Source organism: Perkinsus marinus (genome assembly GCF_000006405.1).
Source record: "Perkinsus marinus ATCC 50983 genomic scaffold scf_1104296947810, whole genome shotgun sequence".
NCBI lineage: Eukaryota > Perkinsozoa > Perkinsida > Perkinsidae > Perkinsus > Perkinsus marinus.
In genome coordinates this window covers 234,500-253,903 of record NW_003210458.1, presented here as the reverse complement: position 1 = coordinate 253,903, position 19,404 = coordinate 234,500, and the positions used below count along the sequence as shown (strand labels likewise).

Here is a 19,404-nt window from a genome sequence, read left to right as displayed (position 1 = left end):
GACCGACCTCTCCATCCCTAGCAGAGTATGCAAAGATTAGTCATGAGCTGAGACTAGTCAACAATCATGTTTACTGGGCTGGAAACCCACGTAAACTACTACTGGTTATCCCTACGGCTTGTTTGGAAGAGCTTATCAATAAAGCTCATGCTATTGGGCATACTAATACTCAGGCTACGGTAGAAACACTCCGCAAAATATGTTATCTTCTATGGATGTGGAGACGTACTTACGAGGTGGTTGCTAAGTGCCCAGAGTGCGTCCGTAATCAAGTTCCTGATCCAGTCCTACCCATGCAGCAAGTGAGTCGAGCTACAGCTCCATGGCAAGTACTGCATATTGATATCGTCTCCTATGGCCCGATACATTTTTTGACAATCATCGATGCCTTCAGTAAGTTTTTGGTATGGGAAAAATCTTCCCTCTATGACGTCGTACTGGGTGGCTTCGATGTTGATGCGGTGCTTTATTAAATTGGGACCTCCTGGGACAATTATAGCCGATAATGCGAGGAATCTCAGTGGCCCAGAGGTCAGGAAGACCTTACAAGATTTTGGAGTGACATTGATGAGAAGTTCGGAGTACTATCCAAAGGGTAACTCCATAGCTGAACGACTTCATCGCAGATAGAGAAGGTCATCACATTCATCGCATTTAGCCGATAGAGAAGGCCAGCAGCCGGTAAGAAGGAGTACGAGAGTCAAGCATCCAGTAAGAAGATTGAGTATTGGCCTGGCCAATACCACAAGCTATGGTGATAAGATTTATTAGTCTAAGTCGTATGTTTGATAGGATAAGTTTCTTTGTATGTGATCACCTCACTCAGGAAGAGAGGGGAGAATAGTTGTAGGATAAGTATCCTAGCACACAAGGCATATGTCCCTATTGTGCCATTTGTATCCTAGCCTAGCTTTGCAATGTATAAGTGTTATATTGGAAGTTAGTGAAGTTGGATCATCATTGTGATCTACTGTTGAGTTAGTCTAACGACTTCTCTATACTAGCCAACCTCTGGCCGACCCCTGGCCAAGCCCTGGCCGACCAACCGGGTCGGCCAGTAGTCGACCAGGGGTCGGCCAGTAGTCGACCAGGGGTCGGCCAGGCCTTCGGCCTGGCTAATGGATGTGTCCCCGTGTTGGGGGAGTTTGCTCGGTGTTGAACGAGTATGCGGTCGACAGTTGTCGGAATCCACGTGTGGTCAGATGGTCGATCCCTAATTAGGGGTAAATGTGTTGTGTGGTGGATAAAGGGTACCATTGCCAAGTCGGTCGATTCGGGTGGTGCGACTCTAGATTTGTGTATTACACAATGTGTAAACTACTAGCTTCGCGTACTAAGTAATCGTGATGATTTTAATCACATATATGTTTATCATAAGTGTTATTATTCTTTCGCATTACTGCTCGTTTATTTTGCTTGATTCATCTTCATGGCGATTTCGAGTTCCAGCCGCCTCTGAGTGGCGTTATGCTTGAATTGCCCTCGCATTTTGTTTATCCTTTGTCTTTAGGTTCCTTTTCTTTTGTTTTCAAATATGGATGCACCGTTGTTGATGTCGACGTTTTCAACTGCTCCAGATCTGTCTGGGACCATAGTTGAGACATTAGCTCAACCACTATTTTCGGTTGACTCTTTGAGAACGTTGAAGGCAGCGGTTGATGATGCCGAGTTGTTGGGAGAAATGGTAGATGCTTATGCTGTCGCTATGGAGGCTGTATTGGATAATGATGCCGAACAGCCTCAGGCTGATATTATCGCTGTGAGACTGAGAAGAGCAAGATTCAGAGCTGCGTTAATTGCCGCTGCTTCTCAAAAAGAGCATGTGGTAAAGGTGAAGTTCTCCGTGGATGCGATACTCGTGTCAGCTGCACAGTTATTTGGTTGTTTACCCAACAATGAACTGGTTCCTTTCCCGCATGTTGCGGAGGTCTTGTCTCGAGATAGATATTCATTTATTGAATTTAAGACTTATCCTGAGATCACCGCGGCGGCCAGCAAGTCTGTTATACAGTTTACCCTAAATCAGGGTGTGATGTGAGTGGAAATTCAGCACGATATTCTGTGTTTGGAAATTTCAAGGTGGAAATTTCCGGAATTTCCAGGAAATTTCCGCCAAGATGCTTCCGGGCTTCTGCGCTAGCGCGCAGTCGGGATCGAGGAAGTACAAAGGAGCAAGATCACGAGTTGGAGAGTCGTTTCGTGGGTCCATGCGTTACATTGTCGATTGCGTGTCGCGTTCAGTTCGGGAGCCAATGATGACTCGAAAGGGATGTAGTTGCGTCAATCACGGTCGCGACTGACGATCCGTCAAAGCAGCTTTGTGAGAGACAGGTTCTCGCTCTCGGAAGACCTCGTTCTTGGGTGGTCGAATTCTGTTCAGTATGTCGAAGAAATCTGGTTTGTCCATGTCTTTGAAGGCTTTCCTGTTATATTGCCTATCTCTTAATGGCTCCCTCGTCGCGTAGGAGAAGCTCTGTCTTCGACCCCCGACTACATTACCTGGTGAAAACTCGGGCTGAGCTTGGCCTCCCACCGCTGTAGTACAGGTGCTGTAGTACAGAAGCAAGTATTACTTGCCAAGTAACTAGGTTACTGCAACCCCAAGTTGAACTTCAAGACTTGAACTTAGTTCAAGTTCAAGTTCACCTTGCTTCAAGTTGTTTCAAGTGGCACCTCATGACGCACGACGAACGTGGCGGTCCAGTGGATGATGAACTCGACATGGAAATGCTTGGGATCAAAAGTATATCTCCTTAATAAGGAGATATACTTTTAATGAGTCCTTATTACTTATCATGGTATAAAGTACTTTGCAGTTGCATTTTCGAGCGTTGCAGGCGAGCGAGAAAATAGATGCGCTCGACGGAGCGAGGTGAATTGCCATGAATCGCCATGCGAAGACTTGTAAGCGCTCGCCTTGATGATCGATTCCAGCCGTTGGGGCTTTTACGCACAACAACCAATTCTGAGCATCACTACGATACTCTATCTATGCGGAGAGCTATTCTTAATGCAGATTGAGCTTTTTTATAAACGAAACGTGCGTAGAGATCAGTAAATAGCCATTTTTGTTAGATTTCCTGGAAATTCAAGGGTCGTGGAAATTTTTCCGAAATTTCCTTCGGAAATTTCAGGAATGGAAATTGACACTTGCAAAAATCACACCCTGCCCTAAATGGTCAAGCCGTGGAGACTGCGAAACTTCCCACGGAGAAACCTCCTAATACCTTTGAGCAATGGCTTCCATTGATGTTGCGGTGGGCCTTCACCATATATGTTCTTGAGGGTAAGGGTGACTTGATACATGTCTGTGAGTAATACTCACTGAGTATGCTGCGAGGTTTGCTCCGATATCACATAAACACGGTTTTGGTAAAGCACAGTTTTTTGATCGACGTTATCGTTAGCGATTCGCTAATAGCGAATGATGTTATGCATGAGATTGTTGCAATCTTCCCCCGTTCATGATGAGGTCAAGATGGAAGATCATCAGGCATTCTCTATCTTTCTGGCTAGAGTCTAGAGCCTGAGCGTCTTGCAGAGGTGTGTTCAGATGCTTCCACGATGTTGGGGAAACCGAATGCACCTGGGGCGAGAAATATGTCAAAGGTGGTGTGGGAAATGTACATGCAGGTTTACCAAAGAAGACTGCCCATGTAAAGATTGCAAGTTTGCTGAGCATTCACCGCCTACTACTCAGCGAAGGGATGCTAATATGGATAAAAGAGCTATCAACAATCAGGGGCAGGGCCCGAGAGATAATATGGCAGCTAAACGATAGCCGGTTGTGATGTATGCCCGATACTTAATAGTATCAAGTTAATACGGGTATCTTGTGTGAGGTTGGAAGTTTGTTTCTGTGAGTGTTCTTTTAACTAGGATATAATCCGATGTTAGTAGTTGATACTCGGTGTGTGTCGAATGGGAAACGGATTTCCCGTCATCAACAGAATATAATTTGAAAGTATTTTGTTGCGTTTGTTTGTTGTGTTGAATAAGTGTTGAAATATATACAAATCCATGGGAATGGAATTCCCATTGTTTGGTTTGAAGTTACGTTTGTGAGGGGTTTAGTGGAATCAATAAATTTGCAGTACACAACGATATCGAAATACACATCGGGATTGAAGACACTCAACCAATTACATGGTTTCGGTGATATTTCGACATCGGATGAAAAGCTGGTAGCTCGGACGCTGCAATCGGCGCGTAAGATAAAACCTCAGATGAAAAAAGGCAAGCTCCGTCGATACCGGAAAAGTAGCGGAAAGTTTGTTCAAATCACCGGTTGGTGTGTTAAGAACGGTGGAACTTGAACAAACCAAGGATGCTATCCTAATGGGCATTTCATTAGCTCCACGACCTTGAGAGTTATTGGAAATTCGAGTAAAGCCTTTGCTGCAAAGGATATCAAAGTTATTGATGGTGCATCTAAAGGATCGATAGGTATGGCTATAGAGATTGAGTTGGGTGTTACCAAAATGGGTTCCTCTGAGACTATAGTGCGTGATTGTGTACATTTTAAGGATCAGCGTATGCATAGAGGATTATGTTGTGTGGTGTACCGTATGGTAAAGATTGTTGTAAGTGTACCAGCATGCTTGAGAATATTTGATAAGATCTATTAGAAGTTTTGATTTCTCCAAGCAAGAAATTGACGATATGATGAAATTTACAGCTCATAGTTGTCGGCGTTCGAGTGCAACATATGCTGAGGACATTAGCTTGATGTCGGAAACTTGATGAACTGGTTTGGGCGGTTTATCGGCAGGGCTTCTAGATTATCTCCATTTGAGTGGTTTCACAACACCCTAGTTTATTGACCTTCGTGGTTGACCTGGTGTTGTATAAACCAGTGGCAACCATCCAAACCTCCATATTACTGAACACAATATAGGTGGTTACAGTAAATCCATAAATAAGGAGTTGAATATTGCGCCATCGCACCTCGCAGAAACCGTTCAAGTTGAACGGTTCAACCCATTTTTGTGTCCTCTGGTTTGGCAGAGCGATGTATCATTTCGGCTATGAATCTTGAAGCACTTATATGGAGTTTACGTAGTAGACAAAGTTAGTTGTCAGCCATGCAACGCACACAATCGCAGTGCGCGCAAGCGTTTCACATGATAAGAAAGCGTGGCAACGATAACGGATAATTCGAATAATTGGGCAGTCTCTCATGATCTGGCGTAACCAGTAAGAACCACAAATCCTGTAAATCGCAAAACTTATTCGAATTCCGACCGACGTACGGGTTTCGGGTCCGGAGTTTTTGGGGCCACAGGTTTGTGTTCTCTTACTGGATTATCGCTGTGCTCTTCCCGATCAATCCTGGATGGGAGACTTACCGTGTTTGAGGCTGTTGAACTAACGACAGTTTGGTCGAGTGGCTCAAGCTGCTGGCTTCAAGTGTTAGTCCGCAATGGCGTGAGTTCTTTTTTTTCAAATCTCACAGCTGTTGAAATTTTCTCTTGATGTGATAAGATGAAGAATGCATTCTGCGGAAACGGTTCGAAACCGTTTTTGTGTCATATCTTATAGTGTGACGCACCTCTTCCGCTATGACTTTTGATGCACTTATGGACAGTTTGGCCGAGTGATCTCTCAGCTGAGCTGAGAGATATAAGTGAGCCAGCTTCCTAGCGCATAGCGCATAGCGCTGTTATGTTCCTGACTCTGTTCTCATTTGCGAACCTCGTAGAGATATCGACATGGATTTTCACAATGTCATCCGAGGATCACAGTGTGAACGAAAATTATTTTTGCCTGTACAGCAGAGAGTAGGAATCTGACGGTGGTACGATGCAAAGATTAACAAGTCACCGCATGTTTCTGTATTAGCGACGGGATTGAAGTCAAGTGCTGTGCATGCCAGTCGCTTGCATATACGGGACATTAGTATATGAGTTGCGTGAGTAATATGAGTTATCTGAACTTCTTTCGTCGATTGAAGATCATGTTGAGAGTCCGTACACTGATAACAAAACTCTCCATTCTGTTCGCAGAATCAATCTTTCGAAATACAACTCAGTGACTCTTCAGAGGCTCTGCTCAATACTGATAACACATCTCTTTCAAACACAACCAAAAGAAGAATAGTCAAGGAACATCAGAGCTGATTCTCTCAAACCACCCCAACAGACTTAATGTTAAGACTTCCGAGGAAATACACCCTCGCAAGTACAGAAGAAAGCATACTTTATTGTTCTCAGAAAGACAGTCGAGTTCAAGGTTCAAACCAAGCCAGCTGACGAAAACGGAAATCATCCAGAATGGAACTTGTAGCGTATCTCGCTTCCATATGCGCAGGTGATTTTGCCCATGTCCGAAAGAGAAAACAATTAGGAATAGAGTCAACTTAATCGACTACGAGCGAAGCATTATAGATATGTCCAACATGGACAGTATTGGCAATACTAAGATTTGCTAGGTCATTTCACAGAAGGAAAAACACCGCTCAACTTGCTGTTATCAGCTATCATACTAGTGCGATTACTCGAGTCCGGCTACGATCGAGACAGGCCGTTTAAACGACACAACGAGTGCTAAGAGTCGAATGCTAGCTGATGCAAATTATTTGGCAAACATGATCGGACGCCGCTCACGCGGGCCTAAAGATTTCTCACGCCCCGTCAGTTTGAGCCACATCATCTTCATCATCATTTTAGTCATTGAACGACGGTTACGGGCAGCCTAAAGACACTGTGCTAAGTGACTCAGCGCTACAGCGATTACTTTCTTCGCCCCCTCGGGCGGGTCAACTCCATCAGCCCAACATCGAATGTTAAATATACTCTCCTCAGGTCTGAATGAACACCGAAGCAACCAGGGGCTAGTAAATATGGATAACTCACCTGAAACGCTCCTTCTTTCCGATATCAACAACCTCGAAAATCTTGGAGCACTCGAAGCAAGCACAGACCATTGGCAAAAGGGGTTTGCTAGCCACCATCGATTGGATGATGGACCACTTGGTATCGAATGGATGAGCAAACCATAATAGGTCGGCGACTTCTGGGTCGATAAGCGGGAACTCGAGTTGGGTACTACATGCCTAGCAAGGGAGACATATCCACATCCTGATCTAAACCGAGATGAATACTTCATCCACAACCCGGCCGCAGAGTTCATTAGCTTTATCTATGGCAGCGTGTAAAGCCTCGTTGGCAAAACTCGGACTGTGATTGCCGGGTGTCGAGGTACTTGCGCGATGCAGAGGACTCATGCTGTGACGTGTTGAGCCGTTGCCGAGAGAACTCACATCACTCTTCACTAAGAAGGCGGCTGGAGTCAACGAGTCAGACAGCTTCCTGAACATCGTCATGTTGTTCATGATTGAACTCGAGGTACTTTACCTGAGCGTCTGACATTCGTCTCTCTTCATATGATACCACTCCCCCGACATGATCTTGAAAGTGTATGAAGGAAGCAACTTCCACCCATTGTCGGCTATCCACAGGATCGCATCGGCGACAAAATCCACTTCTTCTTGAGTCATGGTGAAATGAACCCCAACTCGGACGAACCCAGGCTTGAATATCTCGTAAGGCTTGTCACCTGAGAGCTTTCTGAAAACGGCACGCACGAGACACAGCATACCGAGGGCCTCTTCAAATCTCTCAGCACTGCCGCAGTCTACACCGAGAACGGCATGTCCATAAGGACCGGCGCAGGCACAACCACCTCTTGCTTGGATTCCGAACAGATCATTCAGCACAGCACTTACGAAATTGTAATGCAGATACCTATATGGACATCAGCCATACACAGCAGTCGAGGATTGACTCCGTACAAGCCATGCTTCGTGGCAGTATCCAACTGATTATACAAAATATTAAAAGAGATAATGCCAGCACAGTGGGATCGATCCTGAAAGAGTTGCCAAGCCAGGATTTGAAGATAAAAAATTTGAAGTTCAAATTACCCTCGGTCCAACAACATGGACCTTGCTATTAGCCCGAATTCTGTTGACGAGATCGTGGGCCATTTTCTGCTCTGCAATAGCAATTCTTTCTATCCCAACAATCATATGCAAGTAATAAACAGCACCCGTCCTAATGCAGCCTAGGATGTCCGGCGTACCTCATGGTGGGACAGAAGATAAAACAGTAACTGTATTGAGTACAGTAACCGCCCACCGGCTTCCTCTCGTTCTTCCAAATTGTCAAGATATTGATGGCCTCTCCGAGATACGTGGAGGACAACTCCTCCACCACATACAGCGGGCACGGCGTTGGTCTGATGCTTCTGCTTGCAGAGCAGAATACCGCTTGTACCCGGACCCCCGAGGAGTTTATGAGGCGATACGAAAGCAAAGTCGATATAGCCGCTAGGGTGAGATGACGGATTCATATCGACCTGAAAGGTAGCGATGAACTCACGAAGAACTTGGCGAGATCACGACTTTGTTGTGAGCAGCGATAGCAGCCAAGTCCCATGCCGCTATTCCGTCATATTGATGAATCAAAGTTGACACGGTAGGTATCTAATCGACAACAACGCGGCTACGCAAAAGACAGACTGGGCTACATCAAGGCGGGCTCCAGTGACGTTGCTACAGGCGGAGAGGACAACTACGGGCACAGCAAAATCGTGATGATGACGATTGAATGCTGTAACCTGAGGAACGATAGTTGAGTATAGACAGTAGCAAGAAGCAGTTGACCTTCTGGAGGACTCCGACCAGACCACGTACGGAGGCGGTTCCTCTGATTGGATCCAGCGGCAAGGTCTAAGATGACAAAAATGCGCTGCAATGCTGCAAAGTTCGACAGCTCCGACAACTAACTCGACTTCCACATCTGCGGATTTGTCACCACTGAACCGCTTGACGAACGATCCCGGGACTGAGGAAGATAATTCGACTACATCCATGTCCGAGGATCGTGACGAACTATCAGTCTCACCGGCTCTCGAACGAGTGACACGAACAAGGGGATATTTCAAAGCCAGCTCCCTGAACGGCAGGACTGAACTATGATGAGCAACAGGGTCAATGATCAAAACCTGAAAGGGGTTTGATGACGGTAGGTGTGATCAACTGGGACCAGCATACTGCACGACGACGTCCCTTCCGTGAATCCTGTGTGGCGAAGACCCGACTACGACACATGATTTCAACGAATTTGGTAATGGCCCCGGTAGCCCCGGCGCCGCAGAAAATAACTGAACCGCTGAATATAATAACCAATTCACACAATTAAGTATGTTACCAGAGTCATCTTTAGTGCAATTGAAATACTCACGAACCTTGTCCCTCGCTTCCTCGCGGTACTTCATCGTTTGCCGCGCAGTTGCCGACGCCAACGAGTGAGTGTTGGCGTATCTACATGAAGATAGATATAGGGACTCGACAGGAGAAACGACCCTCACGTGGGACACACAGTGGTAGTGATGAACTCCTCGATAGCCGATACGCTACGGCCTGATGCAGTGAAGTCGCAATACCTGAGCTGAAACCTCAATACTGCTGGAAAATTAATGTCCTACACCAGCTCCCTTGAAGAGCCATCGAAAGGAACAGTAACTCTCTCGTTTTCGCCAATGGACTGCTCCCTCAGAGAATTGACGAAAGCCTCATAATCGTTATCGTTATTGATGCTCGTAGGAGTCTCGACAAGGCGGGGGGACAATTTTGACATAATCATTATCGGAGATGAGGGATATCCTTATTCACGACCATCTTCTCCACCCTCCTCCATTCCTTGGCCTCGTAAGATTGCATGTTTGTGATTCCAATGAGTCATGGACAAAAGTGAAAAATCCAATTTCGATGAGTTGAGGGTAAGAAAACACGAAAAATTGAAGCACTCACTGAGTAGATGGAACAGTTGCATCGAAAGGAGCTGTCAATGCCAGCCGGTTATGGTATCGTGTGACTCCCTCACAGAAGAACTCAGAGCACGTGCTTCAGTGGTATTCTGCTACTGACGACGTTAACTAAGTCATCTCGTTCGATACATCGATGATTCTCTGATGGAATGCTTCGCTGACCTCCGTCGCGAACATCAAAATGAAAAAACGAGCTGGTTAATCGGAATGGGCGGAATCGCCGGGAAACCCGTCAATTCTTCCCAAGCACACTTACGCATGAAATGACGTTTGATTCTATCGTGTATCATGCAACATAAGCTCAATACAGTTCAAGGAACGACGATCCTATTGAGATATGGAAGCGCAGTGCGTCAAGACGTCTCTCACACTAATGCAAGACATGTTTGATCGCAAAAGGATCCTGTGTTCATGAAGCTGAAAGGAATGTATATCATGCAGAAGTGACAGGCTTGATATTGATAGATCGAGTGTTACGAAGAAACGACTGGCTCCTGTAAGGTTCGAACCCACGCTCTTCCGGGCACCTTAAGCCAGCGCCTAAGACCACTCGACCGAACTGTCGGTGGAACCGTCGGTGTTCATAGTATACAAATTGTATGGATCTTGTCGTAAGTGATGATCTTACCACCATTCCATCTTTCACTGATACAAATCGTAACAACCATCCAGCGTGCCGATAGAGAGCAAGCAGGACCCCTTGACACCACGCACAATCGCGACCCTTCTTCAGCAATGCGGCGTCTATATTACGTTCAGGCGCATCGCCGGTCACGAATAGAAGCGATAATGACGATTTACTGGAGTTTTGGTCGCAAGGACACGGAGTGAGCCATACGATAGAGAGCTTGTGATACTCCGGCACATTTCTCCCAGCTAAAGAGACAGTTATGTGCATGCGCGCCAAGCATCACATCACTGATGAACGAACTCGTGTACACTGCGCCGAAATCCTCGATACCTCATAATGCTAGTACGGGGGAGTTATCATCTGATATCTGGCATCTTATCCTGACCGAACCACATAACCAACCTCCAGCCAATTGTCTATGGCAAAGCATAGAGACGCTTTTCCGGATGTCATAACAATCCGAATCGATCCTCTGGCGGATTCTGAAGAACGCTATCAAGTTGATAGCGTTCTTCAGACAAGTTGATAGTTCCATCCATTCATTCATTCACTCACTTACACAAGATTTCCCGAAAATACTAGGAAACAGAGAGCGTCTAATAATCTATCGCTTCAGCTTCTTTGGCACTTGAGCGTTCTCCTCCTCGTCTTCCGACGCGCTCGAGGTGTCTGGACTCTAAAAATACGACCATTCAGTGAAGCCGGTCACAAATAGGTAACAGTGGACGAAGACTCAATCATTCGATAATAGCGCGCCAGTGTTTCCCGTCCCTACGTCTCTCTTCGACGGCGGAGGGCTGCCGCTCCCACTGTGCTGCTTGCCCGCATAGTAGGCATTCATATCCTGAACGTAGACAAGTTCAAATGACTGAAGTCATCCGCTATCACCTTCTCGTATTGCTCCTTCAGCTTAGCCTGTTCATTGGAATAGTGCGCTTTCACCTACCATAGGAACACCTTCCTTGACGACTAACATTCCAATTCAATATCTCGTTACATCGTCGTCCGCACTTTTCCAGGTTTCGGCCATATCCTTAGTGGTTGGAGGACCATCTCCCTGAAATAAATCACGCATTCCGGGATCGAACCGCGGGCCACTCGAATGAGCGCTGTCCACCAAGTTGAGTGCGCTACACTACCCTTTCCTTAGCCTTTTCTCGTTCAGTGTCGCAGAAGAGGAAGAACGCAGTCTTTGGCTTCTTCGGCATGTTGGGGTCTCGAACCTTGAACATCGGACGATAACAAATAATCCTGAATCCTCCACCCAGGAATCGCCGAGCTCCGGATTCCATTGAGAAGGATGGATATGAGTTTTACTCGAATACGATCATTCCAACCAGATGGTGCACCGTTGCTCTACCCGTCCATTACACGCGCGGCGCTAACAAGGGAATCAAGACGCAAGCTAATATCCGATTGCCCGCTACAACGCTCTAGCAATGAGGGCAATCCGGAACATACCGATTTCTTCGTCTTCTTGCCGTGCACAGTAGGCTTGTACTCTAAGCCGAGATCCTTATGGAGCTGCTCTGCAAGATCCACAGCAAAGTCAGCGACGCGACCAATAGTCTTAGCAAACTGAAAACAGCATCGTCTCGCATCTCCGGAATTCACGATAGAGTTATAAGGAAGAAAATTCCAACATCGTCCCCCAAGATCTCAAAAGCCCCTCGAAGCCTTGTATTACGGTGATAGCCATTGCAGTGGCATCCAGTTGCGAATGGTCTGTTACTGTATCGTTGGACATAGCAAGTGATAACTACTCGCGATAACTCTATGAGAAGACCCAAACGCGAGCTGGTGGCAGTCCGAAGCATCGACGGTCGTATTATCGTAAATAATACACCAGATCATTGGCATTGATTATTTAGATTTACTCTTCTTCTCTTTCTTAACTTTACTTGACGACGATTTCTTCTTGCTCTTCTCGTCCTTCGTCGTCTTCCTTCGCTTAGCACTCGGAGCAGAACTCTCCTCACTGGCGATGCTGAGCACAAAAAAAGTCACGCGCCATAAAATTACATCGAACGACACATTTCAACTGAGTACATTCCATCCACGAGAGTATAGATACCTAGAGGTCGATCTTAACAAAACCCAGAACGCCGTCCCCTTATACTCTATCTCCAAATCATACTACCCAAACTTCTCAGCAACGCGATCCAGTGCTCGCTTATTAGGATTCAAATCGCCACTAGCCTTCAAGTCGTTGTATTGAGCCAGGAGCTTCCGATGCCTGAGACTCAATCGTAATGCTAAAACAACATCTTCTACATTGATATCCACCGAGGAAGTCTCATCAACACTACAGAGGTAACAAAAACCATTCAAAACCAAGCCTCGCTATGTAGGTTGCCTTCAGTCGGGAGGTATCGGAACGTGACGGTTATACGTCTACTAATGCACAGTTCTCGCTCCAGTTCAAACCATCCAGCTCCAGTGATATCAAAGCGAGTATGTACTCTCGTGACCCCTCAGAAACTCTCTAAGCCATGTATTACTTCTCTCCTGCGAATATGCCGTATTCCACACAGTATCGTATAGCCATAACACTATCAGGTTTCTCCTCAAGTAAAGACTCATAGAACCCTCGGGTCGAATCACCCTGAGAGATCCCGAGTTCCCATGCCACTCCCATAGATAATCTCACCTTCGGCGGAGTCACATGCTTCTGGCCCTCTTTGAAATACCTGATTCAGCGCCATAACCCACAACGCTATGATATGATCGATCAACCACATCGAAAACAGAGCTTCCCTTTACTGCCAGAAACCACAGTCGACTCACCTCCGAGCATCTTTGGTCTGGCCTTCCTCCTCACTGGTAGGAGTCGGGCCAGACTTATTAGACTTCACGACCATAAAACAAGCAAATCGATCAGTTGGGCGTGCGCCACGCCAACAACAGAAGAGCTGAAATTCTGCGACGGGTACTGGGATCGAACCAGGGACCTCCCTCCACTTGACAAAACGCATCACTGATGGCTATCAACAGAAACAAACTGATCCATCATTGTGCGCATGGGAAATCGGGTGACGCTCAGTATGAAGTATCGAAATCTTGGTACCAGAATATGATATCACATCTCTTGCACGCATGAACATAAGATACTCTCTGGAGGTAGCTGTCGGATAATATCAAGCTTGTCTTTTATATAAAAAACTTATATTTTCCATCCAATTTACTGTAGATATTTCGCAGAATATCATCTGAAACATCACGGTTATCCCCTTCACTCGACAGAGTCACTTACCTTGAGTAACTCCTCAGTGGACTCACCAGCCTCAAGAGGGGGTCCGCATTCACCTGCTATGTTCCGGGACAACAACGTGGCCATCTCTGCCGTTCCGACTGATCTGAGGAAAAGACCAAGCTCACACTGTAATGGACCGGAATCCTTGAACCGTTCAAAGCGACTATCCAGGACTCAAATGCTCACTATAGACACTCGAAGGGAGTCAAGTTTCTACACTCAAGCTTGATTTCAATTCTACCCACTACCACTACGACGAGAAATAGCGTATACAAGACCCATTCTCGGGAATTCACCTATAATGAGCACGGTCGGAGCGTATGGTAGTAGTGATAAAGATAATCAGAACGGTTAACCGAACAGGCGGGCAGCTTAGTCGTTGTGTTATCAAGAAATCGAGAATAACGGAACACGGAACAATCGACACCTTACCTTGGCTGTTCTGAAAACCCGTTCATCGGTAGCTCGCCCATGACTTGTGGTACTTTACGGCTCAATGAGCACATCGACCTTCTCGCAAAATTGCTATTGTAACTACAAAAAGTGGCCTATTACTGCACCAACCGAATGTATGGTACTGTACCTTTGAGCCCAAGACGATGCTCCTCTTGCACGGGCATACCGCCCAGCAGCCCCACCCAATCTCGATGAACAACCCATAGATGATGACGACTTTCGAGATGAAAACACTAAAAGTGCGGCAAACGCGATGAGAATCGTGGTTAGCGCTCGCCCGAGTGATCGATACTCCCGAATTAGGACTAAACAGGAGCTAGGTAAGGCTGCGCTTGTGAATCTTATCGGTTGTATGTTTTTTCGTATGCCAAAAAGTAGTAAAAGCGTTGGAGGTTAGCCAGAACTTCCCTGTTGTGCGAGTTCAATGGGCAATCTTTCTCTTCTTAATACCTGTTTCCGCTGAAGCTAAGAAAGCTTATGCGTTACGAGTCGTAACTAACAAGAATTGGGTTGGTCTTGAGTTCTTGTAGGCTCTAGCTCGAATTCGTTACTTTTTACTACATGGATGTAACGGTTTCTGCCTACTGCGGCTGCATACGTACGCATATGCATCGTAGGATATGAATTCCCCGCCAGTTTCATTGTTCCTGTCATTGCTCTAATAGCTACTTATGACCGTTTCTCTCTCTTCTCTCAAGTTTCTCCCTCTCCCAGAAAAAGTCAGGGAGGGCCCACTTTCCCCTGAGGAGTACTATGCACTGAGCTACCCCAAGCGTCTGGTGTATAGGACCAAGTACAACCCTAGAAGAGTAATGGACTTGGTTATTCTGTTCTTCGGCATCTTCATCGAATGGTTGGGCAGTACGCTTCTGGCTCCTGTTACTCCTTGGTAAGATATGAAGTCCCTATCGCGAAATGCATTGAGAGTTCTCAGGTACATCGAGGATCTAGCTCCCGATATGAACCAGGGTACAGCCGCCTCTATTCTAATGGCTGCTTATGCTGTGGGGACGTTCCTTGCCTCTCTAGTCACCGGACCACTCAGTGATAGGTAGCGCGCCTTCCTGGAACTAGTACTCGAGTGGTCTCCTCAGACTCGGTCGTCGTCCAGTTCTCCTTTTTGCGATGGGTATCTACACCGTTGCTCAGTTCCTCATGGCCAACGCTTGGGATATTGCAAGCTTTGCAGGCTTCCGTGCTATGGCTGGTATCTCAGCCGGTAGTAATGAAAGCCCCGAGGATCGAACCACCAACCTCCCTATTGTCAGGTACTCGACCTGTGATCATATCCTTCTTGACTGACAGCAGTCGTCCGATCGATATGAAGCTGTATGGTGTGCTCATGGGCCTCCATGTGGTCGTAGGACAGAGTGTTGGACCTGCTATCGGTAAGGGTTGTTTTGTTCCGTTGTGATTTCTGTAGTATGATGCGAAATATGTCGTTAGTCTACTTCCCGTGTACGTTCCTTGTTGGTCTTCAATGGATAGGTTATTGTCTAGGGCGTGTGCTGATTCAATGGTGTAATGTTTCCGAAAAGTGTGGTACTCCTAGGCTTATCGCTAGCTTTGTGCTCCGTCATTATCGATATCATTAAGGGTTGAGAGCTCATCGTTGTATGTTCAGGTGGAGTGTTGGCAACTGTCTCCTTATCCTTCCCATTCTACTTCATGGGAGTCGTCTCTGCTGTATTGTTCATTCTGGAACTCCTCTTCCTGCGTGAGTCGTTGGAGAAGGATGAGAGTGGAATGCCCATCAACAAGTTTGCCCATCCTGATGAGAAGGAGCCTCCGATCAACAAGTATCTCTGGCCTACTGTCGTGGTACTTGGCATCGTATCCTTCTGCGCACAGTAAGGATTCATGGGGGGACACTACATTGTTCATCATGATCGTTATTAAGCTACCTCACCAGAAAGAATCTTCTCCGGTTGATAGCCAATTTTGGGGAGTGTTCAGTGAGATTATTCCGAGAATGAGAATCAATCCCGCATTTTTGGAGGCAAATCGATCTCAGAGCCGATTACAAGGTTCGCGGTTATTTCATCTGGAACGTTGTTTCGCACGTTTATGCCGATGTTTGTTCTCCTGCAGGTATCTTGGTATCAACTGGGCCACTGTGTTTGGTCTTCTGGGCGCGGATGAGTATAACTTGTCCTCTTCTGAGAATGGAGGAGCTCAGGGTATTCAAGCCGTTGGAACTATCTTCACCAACCTCATCTATCTGCAGCTCACCAGTGAGTCATCTGATCAATTCAGTGGTGTTCCTGCGATTGTCATCTAATTGTCGTTTATTCCCTCAGAGCTCATTCCAGCTGCACTTCTGGGTTCACTTGGTCTGGTACTAACCATGATAATCGTGATCGTCCCGTTCATCCACAGCTTGACTGGGGTCATCTTCCTCGGTATGGGATTGCAAGCCGGAAGTAAGAATGAGTGTATTGTATACTCTATGAGCTTCGGCGTGTTCGTCTATTTGTTGAAATAGGAGTATTCCACGTTGTTGTTGATGAATATCTCATTTGGTTGTGATTATCTCCTTGTCCCTTTAGTCGGCCTGTACTTCGCTGGCCAAGCCTACTTCACTGCAGTTATATCCCCACCTAAGAGGAGAGGTCTGATTAACTCCTGTGTTATGGGAGCCTCCAATATTGGTAGTATAGGAATCCATTGTTCCATTCTTCGCTGTGTTTGGGTCCTTCCTAGTCGGGACTTGTGTCTTGCAATTGGTGTTCCTTCAGGTGGATTTGTCGGGCCTCTGGTAGCTGGTAACCTTTACGATCTCAACGTGGCATATCCCTTCTATCTCAGTGTTATTCTCTCCGGCGTCGGCGCTATCTCTTGTAAGTGGCTCGTACGTTGGGGGAGAATATGAAAGTTCGTAGGAATTACTTTGTGGAATTACATCTGGCGTGGATAAGGTATAGTTCCTGGCTCATACGAGTCATCGGCAACCCTTATTAAGGAAGGAATTTTCTGTATTGCGTCGCTGCTCGGTCGGTTTTTTCTGTTGGAGTTACTTTCTCATTCTCTTGTGGATTCTTAGTGTGATTATACCTGGAGTATTGTTGGGCTTTGACCGTTGTCGTTCAATGGAGTGTTATTTTCAGGTGTATTCGTCTATTTCGGGATCAACTACCAGATGAGTTTACTCGAGCATGGTGCTGCTAACGGCGACTCTAAAGAGGGCACTACCTCTGGTGAATCCGACGTGTCTATGACAGACACCGCCAGTTCTGTGGTGGTTGAGGGAAGAGTGTGATTGTGATGACGATAATTCTACTCTGCCGTTGTTCTTGTTCTTCTTCTCTTGAATGCCGGCAATATACTTATGGTAGCACCGAATGCTGTTAGCTTCCCTCCCCGGTGGGGTGGGTTGTGCTATCTTCAACAACTATGCGAATTCCTCTTAGAAGGATCTAGTATCTCCCGACATGCCATCACGGTGTTTCCCTATGGTATTGTGTATAGACGATCCTGTTGTTTGTTCTCGGTGTTCACAAGTGTCGGTCCTTCTCATCAGTATACCGTGCAGACGTTGTGTTCATAGTATGTCTTTTGTTGTCTTTCGAAAAACAAGAGGTCGTTCTTACAGGGGATCCTTATTACTGCAACCACTGGTTGATAGCTAATCGCGGAACAAAAGTGTTCACATGGCCTCTTTACCCCGGCGTCGCATTCCGAACAAAGTGAGCTTTCTTCAGAGTCGGTGCGTCCAACCTACCGATGTGTACAAGGTCAGTGCTTTGCCACTCCTCGCTCAGCTAATATCTCGGTGAATCGCACGCGGGCTCACTCGCAACTAGGATGCGCCTTGTTCAACCAAATCCAATAAATCGTAGTGCTACTGCTACCACTATCAGCGGTTCATCGTATAGAGTTGAATACGATTCGCGAGAAGCATTGGAGTCGATGAGAGAGTTTCTCTAGGTTGCGATGGCTCTACAGGAAAGGTTAACACTTGCTGATATTGCCCCAGCGTTATCCTTCAGTTCTCCGGGACAGTTCGATACCTCTAGGAGAAAGGCGCAGTGCCGACACAAGGTAAGGGTCAAGAGGCTATGATCTGCACCCTGAGGCCCTGAGTGCCGATGACCGTGTTAGTACGGAGAAGATTGGGAAGGTTGTGCGGCACCGATGTGCTGTCTACTTGAAGTAGACTACTTCTTCTGTGCATATCACGTTGGGAAAAAAGCCCAGTTGAGGACGACTCTCCGACAGGCTTGTCATAGTCAGTAATACCAACTCATCCGTTACTGTTCATTGGAGCCTTTCCCCTCATTATTATATAAAAGACTATCACATTGATTTCTCACGTCATCATGTGGGCACGTGTCTCTGGGTGTCAAGATCGATTATGTAGTAGCTGGGCGAAGGCTCTTGGGCATTATCACAAGATTTTCGCCTTCTTCGGCTACAAGAGTTGAATTGATCAGATTCCACCTTCACATCAAACTACTGGTGAATGACTTGCTTCAGCTTATTCGTCCATACTTTTTAGGGACCGGCTCTCGGTCCACACGTTCACGCCGTGTCCTGTTTCCATCTTAGGTTGTCGCCTTACGGGTCCCGCCCTCGTTTTATATTTCGGGCTGAACTTGCCATTCCAAATTAATCATTGGCCAGTCTGGCCTCTCCGTCCCTTCGTCATCGGTGAATGTGTTCGGTCTGCTGGCAGGGTAGTCTGCTAGGCTAGGAATCCTTGCTTCGCCCTCCGTTTTATCAGGGAATGACGTCGTTCAACTTCTCGGCGGAGTCGCCAGCCCTCTCCCTTGAATCTTCCCCAGAATTTCCCCCTGGATGAGCGAGATTCCGTCCTTGCCTACTCCTGGTGGTTCTTGACTATTTGCACTTACCCTCGTAACTAACACGGATTGGGTTGTTCTCGAGCTCCCTCAAGCCCCGGTTCGTTACTTTTTACTGCTTGCTTGTAACGGTTACTGACTACTGCGGCTACATATTTGCACTTGTTGACTTATGAATCGTAAGTTATGAATTTTCTGTTAGTTTCATTACTTTTACTCTTATTGTTATAAAAGCTACTTATGACCGCTTTTCTCTCTTCTTTCAAATCTCTCCCTCTCCCAGAGAAAGTCAGGGAGGGTCCACTTTCCCCTGAGGAGTACCATGCACTCAGCTGCTTCAAACGTCTAATGTATAGGACTAAGTACAACCCTAGAAGAGTGCTGGACTTGGTTATTCTGTTCTTTGGCATCTTCATCTCAAGGCTGGGCAA

The 19,404-nt window shown here is 46.4% G+C and overlaps 7 protein-coding genes across 7 annotated transcripts in view; 3 read left to right on the top strand and 4 right to left on the bottom strand.

The window, feature by feature from the left end:
* Positions 1 to 426: 426 nt before the first annotated feature.
* Positions 427 to 595, top strand: Pmar_PMAR021429 (hypothetical protein; the record flags this gene model as incomplete). The annotated part of the gene is made up of 1 exon (XM_002779109.1): positions 427 to 595. A coding segment is annotated over one exon (169 nt), but the record flags the coding sequence as incomplete, so codon positions are not given.
* Positions 596 to 6,573: 5,978 nt separating this feature from the next.
* Pmar_PMAR021428 (hypothetical protein) lies at positions 6,574 to 6,952 on the bottom strand (the record flags this gene model as incomplete). Its single annotated transcript, XM_002779108.1, has 3 exons — positions 6,574 to 6,693; positions 6,736 to 6,805; positions 6,855 to 6,952. The coding sequence occupies 3 exons, from the start codon at positions 6,950 to 6,952 to the stop codon at positions 6,574 to 6,576; spliced, it is 288 nt and encodes a 95-aa protein (XP_002779154.1).
* Positions 6,953 to 7,351: 399 nt separating this feature from the next.
* Pmar_PMAR021427 (cysteine desulfurylase, putative) lies at positions 7,352 to 9,647 on the bottom strand (the record flags this gene model as incomplete). Its single annotated transcript, XM_002779107.1, has 11 exons — positions 7,352 to 7,745; positions 7,820 to 7,869; positions 7,925 to 8,082; positions 8,139 to 8,358; positions 8,405 to 8,485; positions 8,530 to 8,619; positions 8,869 to 9,006; positions 9,056 to 9,165; positions 9,213 to 9,325; positions 9,373 to 9,447; positions 9,490 to 9,647. 11 exons carry the CDS (start codon positions 9,645 to 9,647, stop codon positions 7,352 to 7,354), a joined length of 1,587 nt encoding a protein of 528 aa, XP_002779153.1.
* A 1,419-nt stretch (positions 9,648 to 11,066) lies between these two features.
* Positions 11,067 to 12,209, bottom strand: Pmar_PMAR021426 (conserved hypothetical protein; the record flags this gene model as incomplete). The annotated part of the gene is made up of 7 exons (XM_002779106.1): positions 11,067 to 11,138; positions 11,238 to 11,306; positions 11,351 to 11,404; positions 11,460 to 11,519; positions 11,602 to 11,685; positions 11,924 to 12,040; positions 12,150 to 12,209. 7 exons carry the CDS (start codon positions 12,207 to 12,209, stop codon positions 11,067 to 11,069), a joined length of 516 nt encoding a protein of 171 aa, XP_002779152.1.
* A 116-nt stretch (positions 12,210 to 12,325) lies between these two features.
* Pmar_PMAR021425 (High mobility group protein B1, putative) lies at positions 12,326 to 13,323 on the bottom strand (the record flags this gene model as incomplete). Its single annotated transcript, XM_002779105.1, has 5 exons — positions 12,326 to 12,449; positions 12,603 to 12,698; positions 12,964 to 13,067; positions 13,113 to 13,152; positions 13,250 to 13,323. The coding sequence occupies 5 exons, from the start codon at positions 13,321 to 13,323 to the stop codon at positions 12,326 to 12,328; spliced, it is 438 nt and encodes a 145-aa protein (XP_002779151.1).
* Positions 13,324 to 14,842: 1,519 nt separating this feature from the next.
* On the top strand, positions 14,843 to 17,662 carry Pmar_PMAR021424 (Quinolone resistance protein norA, putative; the record flags this gene model as incomplete). The annotated part of the gene is made up of 10 exons (XM_002779104.1): positions 14,843 to 15,060; positions 15,106 to 15,222; positions 15,266 to 15,390; positions 15,440 to 15,559; positions 15,796 to 16,021; positions 16,263 to 16,405; positions 16,472 to 16,594; positions 16,721 to 16,822; positions 16,910 to 17,011; positions 17,279 to 17,662. 10 exons carry the CDS (start codon positions 14,843 to 14,845, stop codon positions 17,428 to 17,430), a joined length of 1,428 nt encoding a protein of 475 aa, XP_002779150.1. The 3' UTR covers positions 17,431 to 17,662.
* Positions 17,663 to 19,213: 1,551 nt separating this feature from the next.
* The window catches only part of Pmar_PMAR021423 (Quinolone resistance protein norA, putative), a gene marked incomplete at its 5' end in the record, with an annotated part of 3,323 nt that continues 3,132 nt past the window's right edge, over positions 19,214 to 19,404 (top strand). The window contains one exon of the mRNA XM_002779103.1: positions 19,214 to 19,335. Within this exon, the coding sequence (XP_002779149.1) occupies positions 19,214 to 19,335 (122 nt within the window). The remainder of the gene's footprint in view (positions 19,336 to 19,404) is intronic.